This window comes from Saccopteryx leptura, chromosome 2 (genome assembly GCF_036850995.1).
Source record: "Saccopteryx leptura isolate mSacLep1 chromosome 2, mSacLep1_pri_phased_curated, whole genome shotgun sequence".
NCBI classification, from domain to species: Eukaryota; Metazoa; Chordata; class Mammalia; order Chiroptera; family Emballonuridae; genus Saccopteryx; species Saccopteryx leptura.
The window spans coordinates 381,795,987-381,821,986 of NC_089504.1; the positions used below are offsets into that span (position 1 = coordinate 381,795,987).

General features: G+C 55.1%; 2 protein-coding genes across 11 annotated transcripts in view; one reads left to right on the forward strand and one right to left on the reverse strand.

Annotated features, from left to right (window-relative positions):
• The window catches only part of MED15 (mediator complex subunit 15), a 66,042-nt gene extending 47,527 nt beyond the window's left edge, over positions 1-18,515 (forward strand). For 4 of the 7 annotated variants that reach the window (XM_066365404.1, XM_066365405.1, XM_066365409.1 and 1 more), the window contains exons 7-18: positions 767-1,066; positions 2,182-2,289; positions 8,044-8,163; positions 13,067-13,203; positions 13,301-13,428; positions 13,648-13,782; positions 14,248-14,311; positions 15,239-15,305; positions 15,789-15,949; positions 16,052-16,218; positions 16,684-16,782; positions 17,493-18,515. In XM_066365404.1, coding sequence (XP_066221501.1) covers positions 767-1,066; positions 2,182-2,289; positions 8,044-8,163; positions 13,067-13,203; positions 13,301-13,428; positions 13,648-13,782; positions 14,248-14,311; positions 15,239-15,305; positions 15,789-15,949; positions 16,052-16,218; positions 16,684-16,782; positions 17,493-17,629 — 1,623 coding nt within the window. In that variant the 3' untranslated portion in view covers positions 17,630-18,515. The remainder of the gene's footprint in view (positions 1-766; positions 1,067-2,181; positions 2,290-8,043; positions 8,164-13,066; positions 13,204-13,300; positions 13,429-13,647; positions 13,783-14,247; positions 14,312-15,238; positions 15,306-15,788; positions 15,950-16,051; positions 16,219-16,683; positions 16,783-17,492) is intronic. The other 3 variants (XM_066365407.1, XM_066365406.1, XM_066365408.1) reach the window with 3 other exon arrangements.
• A 728-nt stretch (positions 18,516-19,243) lies between these two features.
• LOC136392797 (coiled-coil domain-containing protein 74B-like) lies at positions 19,244-25,890 on the reverse strand. Of its 4 annotated transcripts, none has more exons than XM_066365414.1 (8): positions 25,581-25,890; positions 23,334-23,378; positions 22,011-22,070; positions 20,951-21,098; positions 20,060-20,249; positions 19,904-19,986; positions 19,766-19,822; positions 19,244-19,623 (listed from the first exon to the last, which is right to left on the reverse strand). In XM_066365414.1, the coding sequence occupies exons 1-8, from the start codon at positions 25,846-25,848 to the stop codon at positions 19,485-19,487; spliced, it is 990 nt and encodes a 329-aa protein (XP_066221511.1). In that variant the 5' UTR covers positions 25,849-25,890; the 3' UTR covers positions 19,244-19,484. The 4 variants fall into 4 exon arrangements, with proteins under 4 accessions (XP_066221511.1, XP_066221510.1, XP_066221512.1 ...); XM_066365413.1 differs by having other exon boundaries at positions 20,951-21,110; XM_066365415.1 differs by lacking the exon at positions 19,766-19,822 and having other exon boundaries at positions 19,244-19,606; positions 20,951-21,110.
• Positions 25,891-26,000: the final 110 nt, after the last annotated feature.

Here is a 26,000-nt window from a genome sequence, read left to right on the forward strand (position 1 = left end):
CCTCTCTCTCTAAACCTCAACCAAAAAAAAAAAAAAAAGTGAGAACACCCTAAGATGCAAGAATGCCTAAGCAGTCCCGTGAGCTTGTTTGGTGTCTGGATGCAGCATTAATCAGTTTCCACCTGGTGTTCCACACATCATGGCTGTGTCATATGAAAGCTCTACTTCTAAGAAAACAATTTCTTCTTCTCATAGTTTACAGTCAGCATCCAGACGTGTCACGTATCTGTTGTTAGGCCTGCTCTTGGTTGACGGAGGGAATCCCTGAGGGCACTCCCCTACTTTTCCACCTCTTCCAGGCCTTGGCTTGCTGACTCCTTTGCCCACTGGCCACCCTCCTAGATCTCGGAGGCCACTCTCCGAGCCGACAGTGAGTCCTCAGTCCCACTTTTCATTCTATTCCTGAGAAGCAGGCTTGAGCCATCTTCCTGAAGCTGGTCCTGTTGACCACTGTAGGGACTAAGCAGCATTCCGGAGAGGCCTCAGAGATCTGCGTCACCTGAGCATTTATACGAGCTGTCATGGGGCTGCGCCCATATGTCACCTCTTATTAAACCCTCCCGATATTTTCCTTGAATCTTCTTTCATCCTTTCAGGCCTAAGGGTGGCCAGGGCACAGGCACACTCTTGGTGTGTCCTCCATGTCCTGTGCGAAGTGCTCCCTCCACCCCACATGAGAGCAGCCCGGGCAGGCTTCCTGGGGGCAAGGCTGGCACAGAGCCCAGAGGCTGATGGGGTGACAGAGTGCTGCTTGTTCTGCCCCTAGATACAGCAGCAGCAGCAGTTACAGAGGATGGCACAGTTGCAGCTGCAGCAACAGCAGCAGCAGCAGGCTTTGCAGGCCCAGCCGCCTATACAGCAGCCACCAATGCAGCAGCCGCAGCCTGCCCCCTCCCAGTCCCTGCCCCAGCAGCTGCAGCAGATGCATCACCCACAGCACCACCAGCCCCCGCCACAGTCCCAGCAACCACCAGTTGCTCAGAACCAACCATCGCAGCTGCCTCCACAGTCGCAGGCTCCAGCCCTCCCTGGACAGATGCTGTACACCCAACCACAACTGAAACTTGTGAGTACCTGTGACTCATAGTGGGTCGTAGCTCTTCTCTAGCATTGCATGCAGCTGGTGGCCATTAGCTGTTTCAGGGGCTCCTTGGCTATAGATGGCATGTCCTCTCTGCAAGCACTGGGACCCAGGTGGCATTCACACGCTGGCCTTCACGTCTGGCTCAGCAAAGGAGTGTGCGTTCCAAAAGCTGCTGCACCCTACACAGGGGTGCCTGTGCTACTTGAGTAGCAGTTTGTCTTCTGAGCAGGATGGCTGATTTGGCGGTGGCCATGGGCGTTTTAGGATTGTGAATGATTAGTTGGACAGCAGCACATGCATTCTCACTGTGGGGAGGACTTGTCACCTCCATTGAGCATCCATGGTGGTTTACTAGCTGCTCCATGTTTCTGCTGAAAGATCCCTGTCATTACCGTATTTCTGAGGCGGGTATTAATGCAAATGTTACTTTTAGTCTCATTATGCATCTCTGTACAGAGCAAATCCAGTCAGTGACATTTACGCAGAGGACAGAATATTGTCATTAAGTTAGGAGTATCTGCATCAAGGGGTTTTAAATGTTTTGTTTTGTTTTTTGGCTCACTTCCCTGGCCTTTTCTATTTTTGATTCACTTTGTACATGCCATGCCTGAACTGAGTGGCAGGTGAATAGGAAGCCCACAAGGGCAAACCGGAAGGCTGGGGATAGTTGTGAGGAGTGGGTATGAGCACGCCTGTCACCTAGGAACCAGTCTGCTATTGGTTTCCTTTGAAGCATCAGGGCTTTGGGACTCTTGTAGACTGTCAGTGTGATTGGCCCAGAGGTTGAGCAGGCTATGCTGTTGGAGCCATTACTTTGCTTGCATTGGTGGCTAGTGGTGACATTTCACTGGGAAGGCTGTACTTCTCGCCAGAGTTAGAGGAGGTGGGGCTCGGCTGTGCCAACTCAGAGCCAGGCTGATGGGAGACATTTCTGATGGGCTAAGGGATAAGGAACAGCCAGTAAGGTGACATAACAAGCCAAGTGATAACGATCCCATCCTCCTTCTAATTGGAAAGCTTGAGATTCAAAGCTCCCCTAGAAATAGTGAGTGCTCTCTCTCTGTGGCTCCAAATCGCATTCTCCCTTCCTCCCTCAGGTCCGAGCTCCGATGGTGGTGCAGCAACCGCAGGTGCAGCCCCAGGTGCAGCAGCAGCCAGCAGTGCCGACAGCTCAGGCCCCCCAGATAGTGGGTTCTGGAGTCCAGGTGAGGGCCATCAGAGCCAAGGGCTTCCGTAGTTGCTAGCAGGTGCATGTGCACTTGAGAATGGAGCTGGATTTCCAGTGCTCTGTGGCAGGGGTCCTGGTTGAATCAGGGGCCAGGTTGGTAAAGTGTGGGGCACCTCTTTTCCTGGCACTTTGCGAGATGACAGCTTTCCTGGAGCTGGTCCCTGAGGTCATAGGGTGGCCAGCTCTGCTTGATCATATCTGGGTCCCTCAGCTGTGTAGTGCATGTGTCATTCCCACCTCTCCTCTAATGTCTTTATCTTCCCTTCTTCTGAGACCAGTCAGGAGAGAGAGGAGCGTTGCAGTCTCCTGGTTGCCTCAGCTCTGAGTGCGGGGCTGGCAGGGAGAGGACACTAGCTCTCCAGAAACTGGGAAGAGCACAACAATGATGACGTCTGGCCCAGCTGACAGTGAGGACTCTCACTGTGGTCCCCTACCTGGCTGACCCCCTGTGCTGGGAAGTGTGCCCCAGGTCTGCCACATCCACCTTCTGTGTATTGGATGTCGATGGAATGAAAGACGCCTTGCCCTGCCGATCCTAGTAGAGGCCAGATTCTCGTTGGTTCCTGGGGGTTGGAGACTGGCCCTGTGACTTCTCCATAGACACCCCCCTTTCCCTCATGCTGGTGCTGAGGTGGGGAGACATCCATCCGGGCTGGGGCCTCGGTGCTCCCTCTCACCACCTAGTGGTAGGAGCACTGATAGTCCTGGCTCAGAAGAGAGTGTTGGCTTTGCATGGAGCAGACATACTGGTTGATGTGCAGAGACTACAGCCAACCTGGGCCACACTGCGCTCCTGTCCCACCTGTTATCTGCGAGTGTGCCGAGCTCCGTCTGGAGCACAGGTCCACATGTCGAGCACTTCTGGGATTTGGTGTGTTCCTCCGTGTCAGATGACATTTCACTGTGGGGGAGGCTCAGTAACAGTCCTTCATGGTCCCAGCTGCACTGCTGGAATGATGGGAAGCTTCCTGAGGAGAAACTTGCCGACAGATGGGCCTAAGGTGTTTGGCTGAGCCAGCCTAGCAGCCTCCAAAGAACCCTGGCCCAGAGTTCCCTATGTCACCAGCTTGCCCCCAGACATGGCCTTGTGCAAAACACACCATGGACTTCACATCTCTAGCTGGGGAGGGGGCTGGCTGCCTGTGTAACGAGGTTAAAGTCCACCTCTGCTGCCACCACTATGTGCCCTGTGCTTGTCCTCAGGCTTCCTAAGATACCCTCCTCCTGGCATCTCATGCAGAGAAGGAGGTGGTGCATGGTCAGAACCATGACCCCCTCAGCCCACAGAAGCCACTGTCCTTGTCACTTTATGACCCTCTCTCCTCTGTTCCAGGACCATTCTTAGTAGAAACTTCTGGTTCTCAGGTCCAGTCTAGTAGGAAAGTGAGAGGCGTGGCATTTTTTCCCTTGCTCTGGGCTGTCCTGAAGCAGAACGTCCTTTTCCATCTCATTTCTTGGTAGTTGGGAATGAGCTGCCATAGAACAGTTGCTGTGTTCCGATGGTCTGAGCACATCCTGCTGGTTTATTTCTAGGCTTCTAGCTCAAGGAGCTGTGCTCTCCATAGCTTCCCTGGCACTTCGCCACCTTCCGAAAGCAGACACAGTGTGTGTACTCAGTACCTTGCAGGGAGCATGTGTGTATCGCTGCTTTTCCCAGTAGTTACTCTGCTCTTGGCCTCTGCTGGAGGCCCAGTCCAGCCATCTTGGGAGCTTGGCTGTGGACTCAGCCATGGGCTCAGTCACATCTAGCGTAACCATGATTTGTAACCTTTTTTCCCTCTGGGTGGAGCGAATGGGGCTGCTGACGGGCAGGGCTACAGGGGTCTGGGCCTCTTCTTCTTCTTTTTTTTTTTGTATTTTTCTGAAGCTGGAAATGGGGAGAGACAGTCAGACAGACTCCCGCATGCGCCCGACCGGGATCCACCCGGCACGCCCACCAGGGGCGACGCTCTGCCCCTCCGGGGCGTCGCTCTGCCGCGACTAGAGCCACTGTAGCGCCTGGGGCAGAGGCCAAGGAGCCATCCCCAGCGCCCGGGCCATCTTTGCTCCAATGGAGCCTTGGCTGCAGGAGGGGAAGAGAGAGACAGAGAGGAAGGGGGGGGGTGGAGAAGCAAATGGGCGCTTCTCCTGTGTGCCCTGGCTGGGAATCGAACCCGGGTCCCCCGCACGCCAGGCCGACACTCTACCGCTGAGCCAACCGGCCAGGGCTGGGCCTCTTCTTTTCACGGGGGACTCTGGTAGCTGGGGAGGATGAAGGGGAACACCAGTTAAATATTTATGGGTGGGTTTGGTTTTATGAGGAATGCGTGTTAAGGTTTTATTTTTGTCTCAATGTTCACCTCATTCTCATGTCTCAGACCAGCATCAAGCAGAGTATGTGAGATCCTCCCCACCCCATGCTTGTGGCTTGTGGTGGGATTCCTAGGTGCAGATAGCAGAGGGAGTGTTCTTGAAGCCTAGGTGTGCAAGTGTGTGTGCAGTGCCTCTCCGCCCAGATGCACAACCCTGGCCATTGTCTGCCTCTGGTCTGCTGGTTTGTCTCTGGGCACGTGGCCGGCAGTGCACTTTCATGGAGGCCAGTTGGCCAGCATCCCTGTGTTCTGTTAGTAGCAGGGTCCCCAGGCTGGGACAAGCCCTCCTGGAGGGATCTCTGGATACACAGCCTTCCTTTACAACCTGGGGTGGCACAATAGACAAGACAAAGCTAGAGATACTCTGTCCCCAACTGTGTTTAAACTGTGTTTAAAACTGTGGTGACTAGAAGATGGGTAGTTGAGAGAACTGTAAGTAAGGGAAATACTTCAGAGCAGAAGAAACGTTTAGCATCTTCCCAGTTCTCACAAAGTTAAGGTCATAAGGTAGACATAGGGTTTATGTGTGGCTTATTTCCTGGTTCTGTTATCAGAGAAGTACAGTGTTCTACAATTAAAGTCTCTCAGTCAACTTATTCTTTTTCTTTTAATTTTTTTCTTCTTTTGTTGAGTCAACATTATTTTATTGGTAGTGTTCCTCTTATGAATGTGTCCTGCTGTCAGTAATTACTGGCCTTTTCTTGGATCCTAAGATTATTCCCAGTTGTTTGCTGTTACCAGGGATGCATGTCCTGATGCATGGCTGGGTTTTGGATTGTTTCCTGATGCTTCTTCTACCAGGAGTTCAAAGATGCAAGCGAGGACTCCTGTGTGGTGCAGATGCATTTGACATCAGGACACAGTGACCACGTGTTGCAGCTTTGCATATGTGAGCTGCTACATGCAGAGGCAGATGCTGGTTCTGTGGAAATAGTGTTGTGATTGGCCTGAGATGGCAGCCCTCCATACCTTTCATCTCTACCCCTCAGAGCAGAAAAGAGGGGCCTTTTCGAACACTCCATGGTGCTGTGGCACAGTGGGTGGCCAGAGCTCAACCAGGGGCTGAGTTTAGGGTTTTGGTGCCCCATTTTGTATATGCCTGGCTCTCGTATCTGAAATTATTCATGTAAGTGAGAAAACTGATGTCACTGTCACCCCAATGGGATTTACTAGGATACACAGGATAGCTGCCCTTACATCTGTGTCACTGTCACCCCAGTGGGATTTACTAGGGTACACAGGATAGCTGCCCTTACATCTGTGTCACCGTCACCCCAGTGGGATTTACTAGGGTACACAGGATAGCTGCCCTTACTTCTGTTTCTTGCCTAAATTTTATCAACATCAGAACAAAATGTGCCCCCATTTCCAAACAGTCTCTGTATTTTTATCTTGGAATATTGTTCTTTTGGTATATGGAAACTTAACTACGATTCTTAAATTACAAAGAATTATCATCGAAGACAGTTCCATGATGTGCTGCCCTGAATGGACCCCTTTCTCCTCCCTCTGGCCTCTCCTGCCCAGTGACCATGGAGTAGCCAGGCCCGCAGCCCTCAGATGGAGCCTTTCTGGGTGGATGTGTGTGTGTTGGGAGGTAGAGAAATTTAGGCACTCAGGAGAATGGGAGAGAGTTGCTGGGTGTTCACTGCCTAGCTCATCTGATCCTGTGAACACTACTGCTGCGTCATTAGAATTTGTGGTGAAAAGAAAACAAAGTTTTCCTCCCAGGAGTTCTCAGTTACAGGAAAATCTGAGCAGCAAATTAGATTTAAGCTTTCATTCCTTATTACTTTTGTTTCTTCCTGGAAAAAGTTTGCAATTCATACCACTTGACTTACTGCCAGGCCTTCTCCCTCTGGAAGGAACACGCTGAGTGGCCGCTGGGCTCAGGTGGGCTCCTCCAAGTGCAGTGCGTCAGTGGTTGTAATGGACACTGTTCACCATTACCCGCCTCTGACCATGGGATGAGAGCTGCGCTCAGGAGAGAGTTGCTTTCAGCTCCACCCTGGGCTCAGAGAGTGAGCCTTCTGGGAAAGAACCGTGTTTTCCCGGGGCTTCCTCTCCTCACACCCTCACCAACATCCCACTTTGTGTCTAATAGGGTGGTGAGTGGCGGGCTCTTGTGGATCAGGCTCGTGTTTTGACAGACACCAAAATGGCTTCCTTGTCCCCCACCCCCAGGAAGTTCTGTTGGGGCGGCTGCAGGAAGTGTGCTCCCAGCCCTCTGTGAGGGCCACCCCATTCCTACAGCTACTGGAAAGTTCAGATTGGAATCTGCTGCTGCTTGTGTCACCTCCAGCTTGCAGTGCCTACTGCATGTGACCCATGAATGTGAGTGTGGGACACACTTGTGATGCCAGAGGCCTTCTGCTGGACCTTTCCCTTGTTTCGGAACCCTGTCCTGTCACGCCTCGCCGCATGGACTGGCCGTTAATGCTGCTTCAGCTTTGTGGGCTGGTTCACGGCCTCTTCGGGCAAACGTTTTATTTTTTCATGGATCATCCCACTTTCTCTCTGAAGCCTGAACTGTTTTAGTTTGTGAGTGTGTGCAGGCCTGTTCTCCATCCCCAACGCAGAGCCCAGTGAGAGTGACCAGGCCTCAGGAAACAACCAGTTCTCATCAGTACAAGGCAGGCCTTGACCCCCGACAGTGCTGCCTTGATGCTTTCAGAAGTGTAAGTTGATGAGGAGAGTGGTCGGTCCCAGTATGTGCTGGAATTCTAGAGTCTGGAGTTCTCTTGTGTATTTAGGGACAGGCCTGACCCATGTACCTGGGGGAGGTGTACCTCCATGAGCTCTATGCTTCAGACGGAGTCCCAGGCTTCCTTCGCCCACCTGCTCCTGATTTTAGGTATAAACCAGTTCCCTGCTGGAAACTTAGATGCTGGGAGAGGACAGTTTGAGTTCAAGCTCTCGGAGCTGTTTTCATCAGGCAGCATACTCTTCGGAAGGAAAGGTGCTGTGAGCGGCTTACCTGGTCTCTTTCTCCATTTTAATGACAGCCAACTTCTCCTAACTATCTTTGGTGGAGTGACTGTTTCACAGTCTGTCCCAGGAGCCTGGTCTTCCAGAAACACCAACCCTGGTCCCTGAGGTCTGGCCTTGAAGCCTCAGTAATCAGAGGCTTGTCAAAGGAGTACAGACAACAGAACAGAAAACTCTGGAGACAGCATTCTTAACGGCTCCTCTAGATTCCTGAAGCCCAGATGGGCCTCTGCTTTAGGCTTGACCATGTAGGCCAGGCTGCCCCAGCCCCTGAAGGCCCTCACCCTTGTCAAAGAGCTCCTTGACACAGAGGCTGCACACCCCTCTCCACCTGCCCCTGCACTGCGTTTCTTTGTTGCGATCACCTTGTCTGTTGTCCCTCTGTCCTCAAGATGATTGCCGCAGCCTTGGCCCAAGGTGGGATGCAAGTAAGAGCCCGGTTCCCGCCCACCACCACCGTGTCTGCCGTCCAGTCAAGCTCCATCCCTTTGGGCGGACAGCCCTCAGCACAGGTATTTACGGGGCGGTGCCCAGGGCCCCTGGGAAGCTTGGGGTCCTCTGAGTGCCTCTGTAAGGCACACTGTAATCTCTGTGACTTCCTTCACAGTGGCTCTCAGAGTGCCTACCCAAGCTTACATGAGGCCAAACCCAGCTTGTTTCTTGAGGGGATGTGAGTAAATATCTGGGCTTATTTTTATTTTAATGTTTTGGATAGTTGTGATGTTTTCATTTTCTGGAGAGTGTGGGAGCAAAATACCTTTTAAAAATGTTAGCGTTTTAGGTAGTTTGTGGTGGTATTTTTGTGGTCAAATAAAACAGTAGCTAAGCAGATAGTTTTGCTTTCTAGGGCTGTGCTGTCTAATCCTATAGCTACTAGCCACACGTGGCTGCTTATGTTTATATTAATTAAATTAAATAGACTAAAAGTTCAGTTCCTCAGGTTATAGTTGGTTGGAACTCAAGTTACATTTCAAGTGCCCAGTCGCCCCATGGGGAAGTTAATGACTGTCACACTGGACAGCACCGATCAGACTGACTCAAGTCAGTCCATGGAAGGGAAAATTGGCAGAAGATGCTATTCTAGAGTGCACTGTGTATAGATCTTAGCACACACACTTATTTTCTAGGGGGTTAAAGAGTGTGTATACATAACAAGTTTTCAGAGATATGAATTTCTGGTTCTTCATTATGGTAGGAAATTTGAAATTCTTCTATGGTATATTTGTTCAACAAATAGTCACATGCATTTCATAAGCCAGGCATCATTCCAAGAGTCTGAGAATAAAATAGAGACGAGGTTTCTAATCTTAGGGACTTTTCCATTTTAGTGGGTTTGCTGTAAAAATCTCAGATTTGCCAAAACTTTAATATTCATTTTCTGTTGTAAGGAAGATGCATCTCTAATCCTAACAGATAGTTGCTCCTGCCCTTCCCTGACCTTTCCAGGGTTTAAACCTACTTTTCTCCCAACCCTACCCTGCCTTCCCCACAGGGCTAGGCACACCTTGGGCATTCGGCTAGCCTTAGCTGGTTCCATAGTCGCCGCTGCTGTCCTGCCTAAGTTCTCAGCAGCCAGCACCTCCAGACCTTGGCACGTCCATGTGGCATGTTGTGTGGCTGCTGTCTACCTCCAGCAGCCTGCACATAGCCCACAGCGAGATGTGCTTCAGCATCTACTGTGCCTGTTCAATTTTCTTCTTACCTTTGGTAACAAAATGGGTTCAGAAAAACAGGCAGAATAGAAAATCAGCTCTTCTTCCATCAGCCATTCTTGAGACAAAGCTCCCTCGTCTCCGCCTCTTCGCCAAGCCCTGTCCCCTGGCTGCATATTCATGTTTTGGTGCAGATGCTTCGTGGATAAGGATAGCCTAACCAAGCGGAATTATGTGCCAGACACATGCAGGACTCAGTGCCCCTAGCATAGGAGTTGGGGGTGACATGGATTCCTGTCCCAATACTTCTGTGGTTGGTGTAAGCAGGTGGCTACACAGTGAAACCCACTTTGCTCTGGAGAGTGACTCTAGAGACACATGGCGTGCAGGAGACCAGGAGCATGGGGTGGTTCCAGGGATGTCTGGGGAATGCGGGTGGTCCCATGAGGGCTGGAGTGCAAGGTGCCGCCAGCCTCCTCTGACGTTTCTTTGCAGCACAAGGCTCCTCAGACCCGCCTTGATGCCCTCCGGCCCCGCCGCCTGTGTGCTTCTGGTTGCTTGCCCTTCACATGCTCTCTGTACCCACCCTGCCTTCCATCCTGCTCCCTGCAGGCTCCCTTTCCACTTGTCCTTGCTTTCCCTAGGAAGCAAATGGTGCTGAGGTGCCTGGACTCACCCCCCACCCCAGCCATGTGACCTTAACTAAGTCACATCCCTCTGAGCTTTGCTTCCTGTGTGTGATGTGCAGGTGATGGGCTGGCACTCAAGCTTTTTTCCCTGGGAGGTGCAGCATTCTATGGCTTTGCCAGGAGCTGTGATGGACACGCCCATGCTTGTGGCAGAGTGCTGGAGAGGTGAAAGATGCGGAGCTGGAGCACAGCTGTCCAGATGGGCTCCTCACAGAGCTGAGGGAGCACAGCTGTCTCACTTTCCTCTGTCCCAGATGCCAGTTGGACCCAGCATAAACCTGAAGGCCAGGGGTCTCACTAGGCCAGTTTTTTCTTGACTTGGGCCTTTGGGTGGCTGCTTCCCATCCCAGGTGTGTCATTGGTGACTGGATTCTGGAATCCTGGGAGCCTTGGTCCTCTCAGCGCTGGTGCCAGGAGAGGCATCCTCAAGGCCTGTAAGGGGTAATGTTTGCTGCCAACAGGAATTGTGCATTTTTTCAAAGGAGCTGTCAGATGCAAAATGATCTGGTTCAGATGTCAAAGGCCAAGGGGTTTCCTTTATCAGCCTTGTGAGTGGTGGCCACAGTGGCCAGTGCAGCAGAGCCCAGGGATGGACACAAGAGGCGGGCTTGGGGAAGAGGCAGAACCACTGAGCTTGCGCCTGCAGCCTGGGCCGGCTGTTCCTCACTATTTCTTAGGCCCTCTGTCTTGTGTCTCAGGGAGCTGTACACATTCGGTGGCTCCAGGGCACCCAAAAGCAGAGGTTGTGGGCGCAAAGTGCACCCTATTTCCCCATGGTCTGGGTGCTGAGTGTGTGGGCTCTCAACTGTAAACCTCATCCTGCCCGCCCTGTACAGTGTCAGACACTGGTGGGAAGCGAACTGTGGAGTGGCTTCCCCGCTGCTGTGGCCTCCTGCCAGCAGCCACCTCATTCCCCTTTAGAGAAGCACCAGCTTTAGGCTACAGACAAAAGCTGACCACGTTCTAGAAGGGACAGCTGCTTGAGCAGAGGCTGAAGCACTTCTCTGGGGCAGGTGGGGAGCAAGTGGGGCCCAGGTGGTCAAGGGAGGCCAGGTGAAGGGGTTGGACCAGTGGGCAGGAAGAGGGTGAGGCAGGAAGCAGCTTCAGGGACTGTAGGGCGGATTGGCAGCGGGTTGGAGTCAGGGAAAGGTTGGGGCTCAGGGTCAGGTGAGGCGCAGGGCTTTATATGGAGGGTGCCCATTCCTGACAGGCTGGGTCTACGGTAGGGCTGTAGGCCTTTGCTTCCCTTCCTTGGTACTGTGAATGGACTTTTTTGAGTTGACCTGTTCACCTTCCTACTCCTGGGAATTTATTGGCACTTGGGTAGATTCCAGAGCTTGTTTTCCAGTGCAGAGACCAGGAGTCCCCGGACTCAGTACATCTAGGCATTGTGAGGGTGAGTCCTGCACATGAGAAGCTTTTGCGTTTGGTCCACCTCAGCACACTGCGCTCCCCCGCCCTGTTTGTGTCCTGCTGATGTCAAAATGAGACACATGGAAACGTTTTGCTCCCCTCAACCTCCCTCACTCCAGCCCCTCCACTCCTGGCTGAAGGCCTGGTCACAGGGAGTGGGGACAGCCCATTCCGGCTTGGGTTTGTGCTTCTCTGGGCCAGCCATGTCGGAAGTGTCGTGATGTGGCCTCCATGCCCCCTAGAGCTCTGTCCTGCATACTCAGTAGGATGGATAGGAAACAAAGGAGGGAAGGACATTTTTCTCCTGGAGCTTGGTTCAGGCTGTGCAGGAGAACGGGCAGGGCCCCATGCCTGCCCTGCCCGGCCAGTGGGGTAGGCAGGTGAGATGGGTGGCATCTTGTTTTCCTGGTGGGATCTGGGCTCCTCCAGATGTTTCTTCCTGGCCCCTGACAAGAGGGCTAGAATGCAGCAGTCCATTCCAAGTGACCCTAACCCAGTACTCCCAGCACCCGAGTGTGGAGTGTGTGATGGCATCAGTGTCCAGAGTGCCCTGGGAGAGGACGGAGTCGCTCTGTGGAACTGGATGGTTCAGGAGGTGGCTGTGCGCTGGGCTATAGAAAGCAGGCTCTGAGGAGATGCTTAAAGTGCAGGAGGTTGACTAGACTGTGGGAGAAGCAGCTGCCAACCCTTGGGAGTGCTGAGGCTGGCAAGGCCTTTGGGGGGATCCTGATGTGTCGAGGAGCTGGGCCTTCATGCCACCATCACCAAGCATTGAGCAAGGCTGCTCTCTGTGGGGTTCGTTCTAGGAGAGGCTAGTTACCCAGGGCTGGCAGGCAGGTATTTCCCCATAGCTGACCTCACCACATGGAGGTGCCATCTTGAACTTCTCTGTGGGAAGTGGTTGTTTCACTCACCCTTGTCCCTGCTTCCTGGAGCGGTGTGATTTCATCCTGTGGTATTCACAGGCGAATAGGGCATTTTCTAGTGATGACAGTGGTACAGTTGACTCTGTTGTGTCCGCAATGAGGACTGCAGGGAGTAGAGTGAGCCCCAGCTCTGCAGACAAGGAAACGGCTTCTGGGAATGACACCGAGCCACTCACCTCTTGCAGTGGGACCTGCAGGTCCAGACTGAGGAGCCCCAGGTGAGGCATACTGGAGAGGGCTGTGCTTGCTTTCATTAAGTGCAAGACTCCGTTTCCCCCTGTGGTTGGGAGGCTGGGGGAGCTTGTGGGAGCACACAGGAAGATGGTCTCATCGTCACAGAGCAGGGCCCATAGAAGAGAACTCACATCCAAGACCATAGCCTTTCCTGGCCTCCTGCTCCTTAGTCTCCCATACCCATGGGGGCAGGAACATGGGGATGTCTTGTTCCAGCACAGAAGGCCCAGTTCTTCATGGGTCCCCCACCACGGAGCAAGGACTACCCAGACTGGCCTTGGCAACTGTGTGCTTGTGTGTGTGTACACACAAGGTGGGGCGTGTGCCTATATTCATGCTTGAAAAGCAGGGCATCTAAGAAAGACAAGGGTGTGTGGTGAAGCTGTGAACAAGGAGGCTGAGAGTGCAGGTGGAGTCCTCGAGCCTGGGCAGTGGGAACAAGGGGTCGTTGGGAGTGAGAGCATGTGACAGGCGAGCAGGCTGAGCCCCCTCCCCTTCCAGGTCAGCCAGAACAGCCTCACCATGCTGTCCTCGCCGTCGCCGGGCCAGCAGGTGCAGACCCCGCAGTCGATGCCCCCGCCTCCCCAGCCGTCCCCACAGCCCGGCCAGCCCAGCTCACAGCCCAACTCCAACGTCAGGTAGGCCCAGCCAGGGTGCCCATCCCTGCCCTGTGCACAGGGAGGGTCCTGCCCGGTGCCCACAGCTCACAGAACGCTCCCTGTCCCTTTGCTACAGCTCCGGCCCTGCCCCATCCCCCAGTAGCTTCCTGCCCAGCCCCTCACCACAGCCCTCCCAGAGTCCAGTGACAGCGCGCACCCCACAGAACTTCAGTGTACCCTCTCCGGGACCTTTAAACACACCTGGTAAGTCCAGCCCAGGGTGGGCATAGTCTGAAGCCCAAAGTCACCCACATGTAGCCCTGGGAGTTTAGATGCTAAGGGTGACTCCCTCACCCTCACAAGGACTTGCTTGTAAGGGGCTGAGCAAACTCAAACCCTTCGGAGCCTGAGTGCCCCACCTGAGGGTTAGCAGAGAGCCATGCCTTTGTGGCTGGGCTGGGCTCACCAGGCTGTGTCTTGCAGTGAACCCCAACTCGGTCATGAGCCCAGCGGGTTCCAGCCAGGCCGAGGAACAGCAGTACCTGGACAAGCTGAAGCAGCTCTCCAAGTACATTGAGCCCCTACGCCGTATGATCAACAAGATCGACAAGAATGAAGGTGAGGCCCTGGCTGGTTGGCTTAGTGGTAGAGCGTCGGCCTGGCGTGCAGAAGTCCCGAGTTCGATTCCTGGCCAGGGCACACAGGAGAAGCGCCCATCTGCTCCCCCCTCCTTCCTCTCTGTCTCTCTCTTCCCCTCCCGCAGCCAAGGCTCCATTGGAGCAAAGATGGCCCAGGCGCTGCGGATGGCTCCTTGGCCTCTGCCCCAGGCACTAGAGTAGCTCTGGTCGCAACAGAGCAACGCCCCGGAGGGGCAGAGCATCGCCCCCTGGTGGGCATGCCGGGTGGATCCCGGTCGGGCGCATGCGGGAGTCTGTCTGACTGTCTCTCCCCGTTTCCAGCTTCAGAAAAATACAAAAAAAAAAAAAAAAAAAAGAATGAAGGTGAGGGTGGGGCCTGCACGGGGCTTGGGCTGGGGTCTGCAGACCCCCAGGCTGTGTCTCAGCATTCTCTCTTCTGTTCCAGACAGAAAAAAGGACCTCAGTAAGATGAAGAGCCTTCTGGACATCCTGACAGACCCCTCCAAGCGGTGAGCTTTGTCCTCAGGCCCCCAGGGGGAGGGTGGTGCTGTGGCCACGGCTCACAGTGGGCCCCTGGCTGCTTGGTTGGACCAGCCTGGGATAATGCAGAGTTTAGAGAAGGGGCCCAAGGCTCCACTTAGTTGTGTCTGCTAGGGCTCCTAGCTCCCACCTCCACTTTGGCCAGCTGCAGGCAGCTGCTGGGCCCTCAAACTTCTACCCTATCTCATTGGGCCATTGGCCAGATCTGAACTCAAAGTTGCCCTCACTAGTCCAACTGGCTGAGACAGGCCTCAGTCTGACTTGCAGCCTTTCCCCTGACTTGTCAGTAGCCTTGGGCAAGCAACTGTGTCTGTTACCTCATCTGAAAAAGGGGCAGCTGCAGCTCACCTGCATTAGCTGTGAAAATGAAATAAGACAGTGCCTTTTGGAGCACTAGAAAGAGAGTGGAGTTCCAGGTTCTCAGTAGTGCACCGTGCCCTTTCCTTAGCGCTAGGGCTTGGCCAGTGCCACAGAACTATGCATGTTGCCTGGCCTTTGGGTTACTGGTTACTTACTTTGGCTCAGGCTGTGCTCTACTTCCAAAAGGTCTTCCCTGTTTTGCTTTTCTGGACAGAATGGTAGACACTGCAGAATGGGCCTGTTAGGCTCAATGGGTTGACTCATTGGGGTTATAGGGCCTTTGTCCTGCCCCTTGGCCCATCATACCTGTGCCTTGTTCTGCCGACCAGGACTGAGCAGCCTCTGGGGGTAGGACTACCGTGCCTTACACTCTGAGCCTGAGAACAACTGGTCAACTGTCTGCCGTTCCTGTGAAGGGTTCCAGTAGCCAAGGCCCCCAGGCTGGCTCTGTCCAGCGGAACCCAGATGGGTCTGAGTTCAGCACAAGAGCTCCCCATCTTCTAGCACAGAGTCAGCCACATGCACTTCCCACACAGGTGCCCCCTGAAAACTCTGCAAAAGTGTGAGATTGCCCTGGAGAAACTCAAGAATGACATGGCAGTGGTGAGTGAGGTGCTGGGGCCTGGTGGGGTTCAGAGGGCCGCAGGCACCTCTAGGAATGTCAGGGCTCACCCAGAAGCAACTTGGAACCATAGGCTGGGAGGAGCCTTCACAGCCCAGGGTGGGCAGAGGGGCTCACCAGTCAGCCTGGGGACCCTGCCTGGAGTGTTCTTGGTAGGTCTGCTGTGGTTGGTGGAGTTGTGGGAGAAATAGCCCTTCAGCTGTGGCCTCTAAGTGTTTTCTCCATCCCTCAGGCTTGTGGGTTTCCTAAGCTGCCTGTGGCATTCTGCCTCTACTTGCCAAGCACTAGGCCAGGCCTCAGTGGAAGTAGACTTGGGGAGAATGTGTCCAGGATTGGTCTTCTTTGTCTGCAGTAATTGGAGGTGGAGAAGCCCTGGGAAGTCTGGCTATGAGTAAGGGTGAGGGCCTTGGGGGTCTAGAGAGCCCTCCCAATAGGGGCTTCTGACCCCATCTATTCTGTACCAGCCCACGCCCCCACCACCCCCGGTACCACCAACCAAGCAGCAGTACCTGTGCCAGCCACTCCTGGATGCCGTCCTGGCCAATATCCGCTCGCCCGTCTTCAACCATTCCCTGTACCGCACATTCGTGCCAGCCATGACAGCCATCCACGGCCCACCCATCACGTATGTACAGCCCAGGGCTTATCCTTAAGGTCGGCAGCAGGTGACTGGCTATGGGCCACAGCCTAGTTCAGTCACCGTGGTCACCATGGTTGCCTCCTCCAGGGCACCGGTGGTATGCACCCGGAAGCGTAAGTTTGAAGAGGATGAGCGGCAGAGCATCCCCAATGTGCTCCAGGGGGAGGTGGCCAGATTAGACCCCAAGTTCCTGGTGAACTTGGACCCTTCTCACTGCAGTAACAATGGCACCGTCCACCTCATATGCAAGCTGGGTGAGTACCCAGGGAGGGTGGGGCTGGTGAGGATAAGCCCATCACTACAGCCCCAGGACTCCACCATGTCCCCAGGCGCTGTTGGGGAGGCCTTGCCTCAGAACTGGCCCACCCAGGACTATACTCCCTCCTGGCCTGTGCTCAGCGGCCCAGACACGCAGGTTCACATGACAGCCCCACACACACACAGTCCCATTGTCCCTCTCAGGAGCCTGTCTGCATTGTCTTCCTTGATCCCCACACACCTGGCCCCAGGGCATCTACCAAGGGCTGGACTGTGGGCCCATGCACTCTCCTCTCCTCCCTCCCCTGCCTGCCAGGGAAGCCCCACCCTCCTGTCCAGGTGTGGCTCTGCTGGCCTGAGGTCCTGGGGAGACCCAGAGTCAGAGACTTCCAGGCTTTGCAGTGGGAATAGGGCTGTGAGGCAGGGGGGCAGGATCACAGGCACAGCTTCTTGTGTTGCAGATGACAAGGATCTCCCCAGCGTGCCACCACTGGAGCTCAGTGTGCCCGCCGACTACCCTGCCCAGAGCCCACTGTGGATTGATCGGCAGTGGCAGTACGGTGGGTGAGCCAAGAAAGAGGACAGCTGCTGTCTGGGGACCCAGGGTTTCCTCCATGTGCCCCCAAAGCTGAGGCCCCGCCCCTACTCCTCTGGCCTCCCCTTAGTGGACAAGAGCAGGTTGCCCAGCAGTCTCTGGAGAAAGAAGGGTCTCTGCCCTCCTTGTGTCCCTTTGCCTGTCCTGCAATGGCAGGGCGCCTGTGTTCAATAGGTGAGGAGTGAGCAGACCCACTTGTTCTAGCGCTGCTTTGGGTCTCTGCAAGGCTGACATGGGGGAAGAGGCAGGAGCTTGGGCTCATGGGGACCCATCTGGGTGACGTGGCTCTAAGGCAGAGGCCCAGAGACTTTCACTGATGGGGATGGGGACAGTCACCCTGAGGCTCAGACCTGGTGCACAGAGGACCAGAACTAGGACCCTGAGGCTCTCCCTAAGGGAAAGCCCTGGGCTCTGGGTCCATTCATGTTCCAGTTTTCCAGTAACATTTGGGCCTGGAAAAGCTTCTGGCCACCAGCAGTTTGTAGGAAATGGCATCCCAGGTATCTGTGGCTGGGTGAAGTGCCCTCAGATGCCAGCCCAGGGCTTGAGAGGGCAGGTTTCCTCCACACATGCCTCCTCCACCAATGAGAGTGGCTTGTGTGAGCTGGGGCCCAGGCACAGTGCCAGCTTTCCTGGCAGAGGGTACAGTGCTCAAGGCCCACTGCTCTGTTGCAGACGCCAACCCCTTCCTGCAGTCCGTGCACCGATGCATGACCTCGAGGCTTCTGCAGCTCCCTGACAAGCACTCGGTTACAGCCCTGCTCAACACCTGGGCGCAGAGCATCCAGCAGGCCTGCCTCTCGGCTGCCTAGCCACCACCACTGCTGCATCTCAGGCTGCCAGCCCACCGGGGACCACAGGGTCAGCCGGCAGCCTAGTTGGGGCCACAGAGGATACAGAGCTCGTGTTGGACCTTTCTAGGTGTTGGCTCCCATAGAGAGCCTGGACTTAGGTTAGCTTTCCTGCTTTTATCCTCTGACTTGGGGACCTTCCAGACATTTTCCCACATTTGTACAGGACTGGGACAGGTGGCTGCGGAGCTGGCTGCATCAGTGGAGGGGGTGAGAGTTTCTCCAGGGAGGTGGACGTGCCCCTGGGCCTGCGCTCCTCTGGCTGCTGTCCCTTTGGCTTCTGCAGGACCCATGTCCTCAGCATCGTGGAGGAGAAGTCAGGCCCTGTTAGATCCCCTGTGTGTGTGCCAGAAAACACCATACCTGTTTCTTCTGGGGAACATGGAGAACATAGGAGATGCTTAAAACACACAGAATTCTTTGATCACAGAGTTGGAGCCAGAGTGTGCCACTGTTGGCATGTGGGTCATGCTACGGAGGTTCCCAGACCCAAGGCCACATCTCAGAAGGAAGTCTGGCCTGTGGGTGGTTTGCCAGTCCCCACTCCCAGCTGGACCTCATACCTCACAGCATTTTCCCTTCAAGCCCTGAGGGCCTGCGCAGCACTGCAGAGGTGCTGGGGAGCAGGGGCATCTGGGGGAATTCTGTCCCTGGCACCGTGTGCACTAGTTGGGCTCGCTCTTGGGTCAGGATACCATCCTCTGGACCTGGTGTCCTCAGAGCCACTCCAGAGTGAGGGCTTCCTGATGGGGCATCAGCTCACCCTCTGGTAACAAGAGTTCCCTTTTTTGTATGTGCACTACCATGTCATCTGTGGTTCTTATAATAAATTTATTATTCCTGTGTTTGTCATGCATTTGTCACTCTGCCCCCACCATGAATCTGGGGCCCACTGTTCAGTGAGGGACGTTGTCAGGGCTGAGCCATGTCCACCACCTTGGAGAGGGGCATGGATGCCTAGACCTTAGTTCATCCTCATCTGACTGTTGATGCCTCATCCTGGTTCACCTCCATGTTTCTGGTAAAGTTGATGTTCCCTGAACTGGAAGTGGCATGTAGCACAGAGGAAACAGCGGGATGCCTGGGAAACTGGCCTGTCTGCCGAGGTTCAGCACAAAATTAGCCACGCCCATGAGCTGTGAGACAAAGCTGCTGTTCTGGTGATTGAGGGGTTGACGTGAGGCTCTTGTGGAGTGGGGACATCACAGGGTGGGGCCCCCAGCACCCAGCAGGGGGCCATTCTCCTGTGGCCTTGACCATGGCTCTGCAGAGGACTTGGCTTGCGGAGGGGCTCATAAGCTGTTTATCAGTGTAGACACAAGATGTGGCTGAGGCAGGAGGACAGTGTCTTGCCCTGAGGAGAGTCTGGTCAGATAGGAAACCCCAAGTTGCCTGAAAGGCAGCCCACAGCTTAGCTACAGACCAGAAAAGCCCCCTGCACTCCAGCAAGGGGTGTGTGCTGTGGCTGGGCAGATGCCAGGACTCCCCACTCTCAATTACAGGGTGCAAAGCTAGGGGCCCTCCCAGGGCAGCGACACCTGACAGCAGCGAGGAGCAAGACTTCAGGCCTGGGAGAAACAAGCTTTATTTCAACTTTAATAAGAAGGGTAATAGTTTTAATGTTTTTGTGTAAATGCAGAATAGCAAAATAGTATGAAAATAAACAGTTTCTCAGTTCTCAGACCAAGTACTTTTATCTGCCATGAGGATGGTTTAAGTGGAATTAGAATTCCTGTGGAATGCTACCGACAGGGTTTGTGTCTCCAGCTGTGGGCCGGGCCTCACTCAGTCTGTGAGGACTGAACTGCAAGGGCCCTCAGAGCAGGGAGCGGTGCAGCCGCCGGTTCTGTACCACCTGCAGCCTTTTCTGCCGCTGGGCAATGTTGTTCTTCAGGGTCTGCTTCAGCGCAGGCAGCATGGCACGCTCTACCACGGGCACTGGGTTCAAGGCAAGGCTGGCAGGGGGCAGAGGGTGGGCAGTGGGGACATGCCTGGGAGTGGCTGCTGGGTGAGGCCTGGAGCCAGGGCCTGCTTCCTGCTATGCCCAGCTCTACTCTCTTTGCAGGCGCCCCACCCACCCTATGCCCCTGGACTCACCATTTCTTAGAGACACCCTTGTGGGGCACCTTGGGGAGCTGCGTGGCTTCCTGGTCTCTGGTGAAGGAAGAGTAAGCAGGGAGCCCCACATAATTGGGCCCTCACCACGTTGGGACAAGAGCCATGCTGGGCACTTACTTAATAGTGTTTGGGCCAGCCTCCTCAGGGGCAGCGTTGGATGAGCCCTGAGTCCCTTCCAGGAGAGACTTGAGATGCTGCAGCTGAAAGGCAGGGAGAAGAGGCATGGTGGCCGAGGCTCAGGCACTAGGGCTGTCCCCACCACCCGAGCCTCACCTCTTGGGCCTGCAGAAGGTTGGCATTCCACAGCTGGCGGATGATCACCTCAGCCTGCTGAAGTGAGGTTGGCTTGCGCAAATGGGGAGGCAAGCTCATCAGGGGGGGCGCCCCCATCACCTGCTTTCCCTTGTGCTGGTTGCCTGCCACTGAGGTGGCCTCTGGATTAAAAGTTTCCCCTTCTTCATCTCTGAAATAGTCATTGCAGCAGCCCAGAGATGGCCTACCAGGATGGGTCTAACCACCCACCAACTCTCTTTAAGGAGGCACCCTCACTAACATGAGGCCAGCATAGGGAAGAGGGGCATCAACATTGCCTCCTTGGGCCTGGCTGCCTTCTGCTGACCAGGGTACTCCAGGCACCAGTGGAGGGAGTGGGCCTCGGGCCAGCTGTGATCTGGGCCCATCTCTTCCCTTCCCTCTCAAGGTGCAATGAGGTGAGGGTCAGGTGTGGTTCACTCTGTCCTGACCCAAGACCTGGTAGAACTGGTCAAGAGGGAATCTAAGGACTGCAGAGAAAGAGGAGCCTGTCCCTCTGTTGGCTGTACTACCCAGGGGACAATAGGGTCCCTTTTTCTGGTGCAAAGTCCGGACTCACGACCACTTTCCAGGAAAGTTCCATAAACTGGTGTCCTGCTGACTCTGCCTTCCAATGGCCGAGTTTCCCAGGGTGGAGACTGGGAACCTCACTATTCTTGGTGAAAAGCAAACTCATTTGGAGGCCAAATTCTTTGAGAAAATGGTTTAGGGGCTGCTGATGTCCCCCCATCTTAAGACCTCAGGTCAGCACAAGGACCCTGTGGGCAGCACAAGGACCCCAGCTTAGGCAAGCCCTTTTGGAAAGCAAAGCAATGGGCTGGTTCCAGGGTATGAACCTACTGAATGCCTTACTTGGGCAGCCCTTGTGTTCCAGGGGCTTTGTCCAGCTTGCTGCTGTGAGGCAGGGCAGCAACTGGGGGCTTCTCTTCCAGGTCCGTCTTCTGGAGAATGTCAACTTTCAAGTCATGTTTCTTGGAGCTGGGCTGAGGCCTGGCCTTGCCTTGAGAGTTGGCTACAGGTCAGACCCAGACGGCTAGTTACTGTGGGCATCAAGCACTGGTGCCCAAGTCCTCCAGGGTCAGCTTTGTGTACCCACGGAGCCCCCGCCCCCTGCCTCAGCTTCCTTCTGGTAATGGGAGATGAGATGGTAACGGGGCCTCCTGCTGGAAAACACCAATGAGGGCCTGAGGATGAAGCCTGTGGGTGGTGCCTGCTGAATGTTCCGACACCTGAAACGGCCAGTCTCCTCCCGGGGTTCGCAAGCTCTTCCCTGACTCTGAAGCAGCAACCCATTTGGAGCAAAATGAAAGTGAACGAGAGGTTTTGACCTAGCCTGCACAGGTATACTTCCCAAGGACAAGGACCATGGCCTGTCGTAGGGGCAGCTCCTGATCAGGATGCCTGGCCTCTCGGGGAGGCAGAGTTGGGAGAAGAGGCTCTCGACTTCCCTCATGCTGCAAAGGACACCACAACCCCAGGGCTCTGTAGGCAGGGCCATTGTACCTGCATCCTGCCTGCTTTGCAGGGACACTAACTATAAGCAGGGCTTCTGCAGGCAGCCAGCTCACCACCACTTCTGGAATACCACTCAGAGGGGCTCTGTCAGTGAGTCTGACTGCCCACCATCCCACTCTGGGGCAGGCCAGCCTTGGGACCTCGTGCCCCTCATTGACATGCTTTTTGCGGCCAGGCCCACCCAGCCTTTGCACCCATCCAGTGGCCAGCTCACAGTTCTGTCCCACTCCACCTCAGCCCCCTTCTGGTGGTATCAGCTCACCACACCCTCCTTGGCTCTCTTCAGTTGCCCCTTAACCCTTAATGGGGCCTGGCAAAAGCACCTACCCCCTCCAAGCTGCCCAACAGTGGGGCACTGGCCCCTCCCCAAGCACACTGAAGTTGCTGGCACACTCACCTGATGCCATTGAATTTGGGATGGACTTGACAGACTGAACGCTGGCACTGGAGATACTACCTATGGGCAAACATGCAGGAGTCAACCCAAGATGGCTAAAGTGATGCTTCCATCCCACTTCCCCAGCAGCTTCTGCACAGAAAGGGGCTGGGCCCATCTGTGCTTGCCTCCTGCCCCTGTAGGCCCTGGGCCTGGGCATTCATGCAGAGCCCTCCCCAGTGCTCTGGTGAGGCAGCCCCAGCCCTGGCCAGTGCCTAAGGGAGCCAAGACCATGGGAAAGGTGGTTTCCAGGAGGGTCAGTCACAAAGCAGGGGATTTGGGACCTTAGAAGTAGCAGGTCTTGAAGGAGTGCAACCTCTCCTAATGTCCCATTGGGGACTCCCACACACACACTACAGGACTGGGACAACTCATAGCAGCAGCTGCTCCACCCCACTGGAAAAGGGGGGACCCTCACCATCCCATTCTCTGTGTGTCCTCCATGAAGAAAGCGCTCTGGGCACCCCCCAGGCTGGGGCATTGCAGGCTGGCCCCACTCACCACTCAGACTACCTCCCAGTGTCAGACCTGGCCCCAAAGGTTAGTGGGGAAAACAAGCCCAAAACAGCCTGGACTGAGCTGGAGGACAGGCCAGGTGAATGGGCTATAGATGAGGAAGGGCTTCGGACAAGTGGCTGCAGGTCTCTGCGTCTGTGCTTTCTTCTCCTAGCCCCCACAGTGCAGGGAGGATCCCCACCCTCTGTCCCAGGGTGTCAGACCAGAGCCACAGGGCTGGGCTGGGCTGGGCTCCCAGCATTTCTTTTTTTTTTTTTTACAATTTATTTATTTTTTTACACTTTATTTATTCATCTTTTTAGAGAGAGGAGACACAGAGAGAGAAAGAGACAGAGAGAAGAAAGAGATAGAAAGAACAGAGGGAGGAGCAGGAAGCATCAACTCCCATATGTGCCTCGACCAGGCAAGCCTGGGGTTTTGAAGGGCTCCCAGCATTTCAGAGGGAACCTGGAATGGGCCAAAGTGAAAGAGGCCACCAAGGTAGTGAGGCTGGGAATGGCAGTGGGAGGACCTGGGCAGGCCCCCCCCCCCCCCACAGCTGCTCTGCCTACTGAACCTACTGTTCAGACTTCAGGTTTGGGGCTCCCTGAGAGTGGCACTCTCTGTACTCATCACCGAGGCCAGGGCTGGGGACACTGGTGTCTGTCCAGGACCCCTCATCACTAGAACAGTGTGTGGGCCAGTGCAGCTGAGTAAGCACAGGCAGTCTGGAGGGGCTACTCTTGACCATGGTAACTTTCCATCAGGCACTGAGGGCCTCAGTCTTACCTTTATTCTGTGGTCTCTGATTCATTATTAACTTGTAATGGAGATCTGAAAGCAAGCACATGTTCTGGTTATTTTCGAAGCCACAGCCATTTTGAGAGAAGCTTGGTTTGAGTACCAAAGAGGCCTCAGCAACCCTGCCCCATGGGCCAAGCCTTTGCCTTGGGTACCCTCCGGCTGGTATGTCTCTAGCTGTTTCCTGAGCCAAAGCCCCTGCATGACAGCCTCACCCGAAATCCCACCCTTCATCCATGATGTCTACGTGGCACCCTCTGCCAGGTGGGGGGCTTGGTTCCAGGGGCATAGGGATGAGCCAGATGACCCAGGTTTCCAGGAGCCCTTAAGCCATAGATGTCAGTGCAATAACTAAGTGACGCCCAAGACACGAGATGGCCACACCCAGCCTGGTATCAGGGAGGGACTGGAATGGAGACTCAAGAAACGGGGAAGGGCCTGACCAGGTGGTGGCGCAGTGGATAGAGTGTCGGACTGGGATGCCTTAGAACCCAGGTTCGAGACCCCGAGGTCGCCAGCTTGAGCGTGGGCTCATCTGGTATGAGCAAAAGTTCACCAGCTTGGACCCAAGGTCCCTGGCTCTAGCAAGGGGTTCCTTGGTTTGCTGAAGGCACATAGGAGAAAGCAATCAATGAATAACTAAAGTGTCGCCACGAAAAACTGATGATTGATGCTTCTCATCTCCGTTCCTGTCTGTCTGTCCCTATCTATCCCTCTCTCTGACTCTCTCTCTGTCTCTGTTAAAAAAAAAAAAAAAAGGGCCCTGGTCGGTTTGCTCAGTGGTAGAGCGTCGGCCTGGCATGCAGAAGTCCTGGGTTCGATTCCCGGCCAGGGCACACAGGAGAAGCGCCCATCTGCTTCTCCACCCCTCCCCCTCTCCTTCCTCTCTGTCTCTCTCTTCTCCTCTCGCAGCCAAGGCTCCATTGGCGCAAAGATGGCCTCTGCCCCCAGGCGCTAGAGTGGCTCTGGTCGCAACAGAGCGACCCCCCCCCCCCAGAGGGGCAGAGCATCGCCCCCTGGTGGGCGTGCCGGGTGGATCCCGGTCAGGCGCATGCAGGAGTCTGTCTGACTGTCCAGCTTCAGAAAAATACAAAAAAAAAAAAAAAAAAAAAGAAAAGAAAAGAAACGGGGAAGGGAGGATCCTGACATAATGGATACCCAGTGATGGAGTATTTGACACTCCAGGTAGAGGCAGCAGGATAAAGGAGGAGAATGAGAAACAGGCAGGCCCAGATGTGTGAATGGAGAGCTAAAGTGTGATGGCGGCCAGAGAGAGGGACAAGGCCCCATGGTGGAGGCCTCAAATTCTGCTTCAGCCGGACAGGGCAGTGGCGCAGTGGATAGAGCATCAGACTGGGATACAGAGGACCCAAGTTTGAAACCCCGAGGTCGCCGGCTTGAGCGCAGGCTCATCTGGCTTGAGCACAGGCTCACCAGCTTGAGTGTGGGGTTGCTGGCTTGAGCGTGGGATCATAGACATGACCCCATGGTCCTTTATTTGAGCCCAGAGGTCGCTGGCTTGAGCAAGGCGTCACTCGCTCTGCTGTAGCCACCACCACCCCCAGTCAAGGCACATATGAGAAAGCAATCAGTGAACAACTAAGGTGCCGCGATAAAGAACTTATGCTTCTCATCTCTCTCCCTTCCTGTCTGTCTGTCCTTGTCTCTCTCTGTCTCTGTCACACACACAAAAAAAGTCTGCTTCAGTCCTGGCCCATGGGGCTGAGGAGCCTCAAGGGGAAGAGAGGTCTGCTCTGAGGAGACACAAGGCTGGAGATGTCTGGGGAGGGGCTGGACGGGGCCCAGGGATCCTTCTGGGGTCAGCATGTCTGCATTTGATCTGGGTACGTTTAGTGTATGAAAATTTACTGAGCTGTATATTCATACTTTTGGGGTATGTTTTACTTCTCTAAAAAGTTTTTAAACGAGGTGGGTGGGCCTGGGCCCTGCCTACAGAGAAGGCTGGCGATTGACTCTGGGAAATGAGGCAGCCAAACCAGCTCCCTCCAATAGGCAGGTGACCAGGAGGGCACCTCTCATGATGACCGAGTACTGAACTAGGGCAGGGAGCCCAAGCCCCGCCCGGTAGGACCCGGGGTGAGGCTTGCTGTCCTGTGTCCTCTCTAAACCCTCCGTGTTGCTGAAGGCGGTGGGAGGATACTAGGGAGGTAGGTCTTCGTGCCTCACTGACCTCACTGCAGCGGGCAACGCCCCAGCCCTGCCACCCGGACTCACCTTTGTTCTCCCGCTTCAGGTATTCAATCTCTTCATGGAGTTTGACCAGTATCTCCGAGTGCTGCTGCTGCAGGAACTGCAGGCTCTTCTCCAGGTCCAGGATCCGCTTCTGCGCCTCGCTGAGCCCCCCCATCTGCGAGCCTTGCTGCCCCGGGTGCTGGAGGACCGCGGGCGGGGGAGGGCGCTGGCGCGGGCGCACTGAGCCCCGGGAGCTCGGGTTTCCCGAGCTGGGGTACCGCTGCCCGACCGGCACCCCTGCCCCCCTCATGTCGCCGCAGCTGCTGCCCGGAAGGCTGCAAGTCCTCTCGGTGGCCCGGAAGCCGGCCTAGTGCCGCGTCGCCACGGTAACGGGCGGACGCGACCTGGAGGCGTGGTCTAAGTGGGTGGACCTAAGGGCGTGGTGTGCGGTTGGGGGCAGGG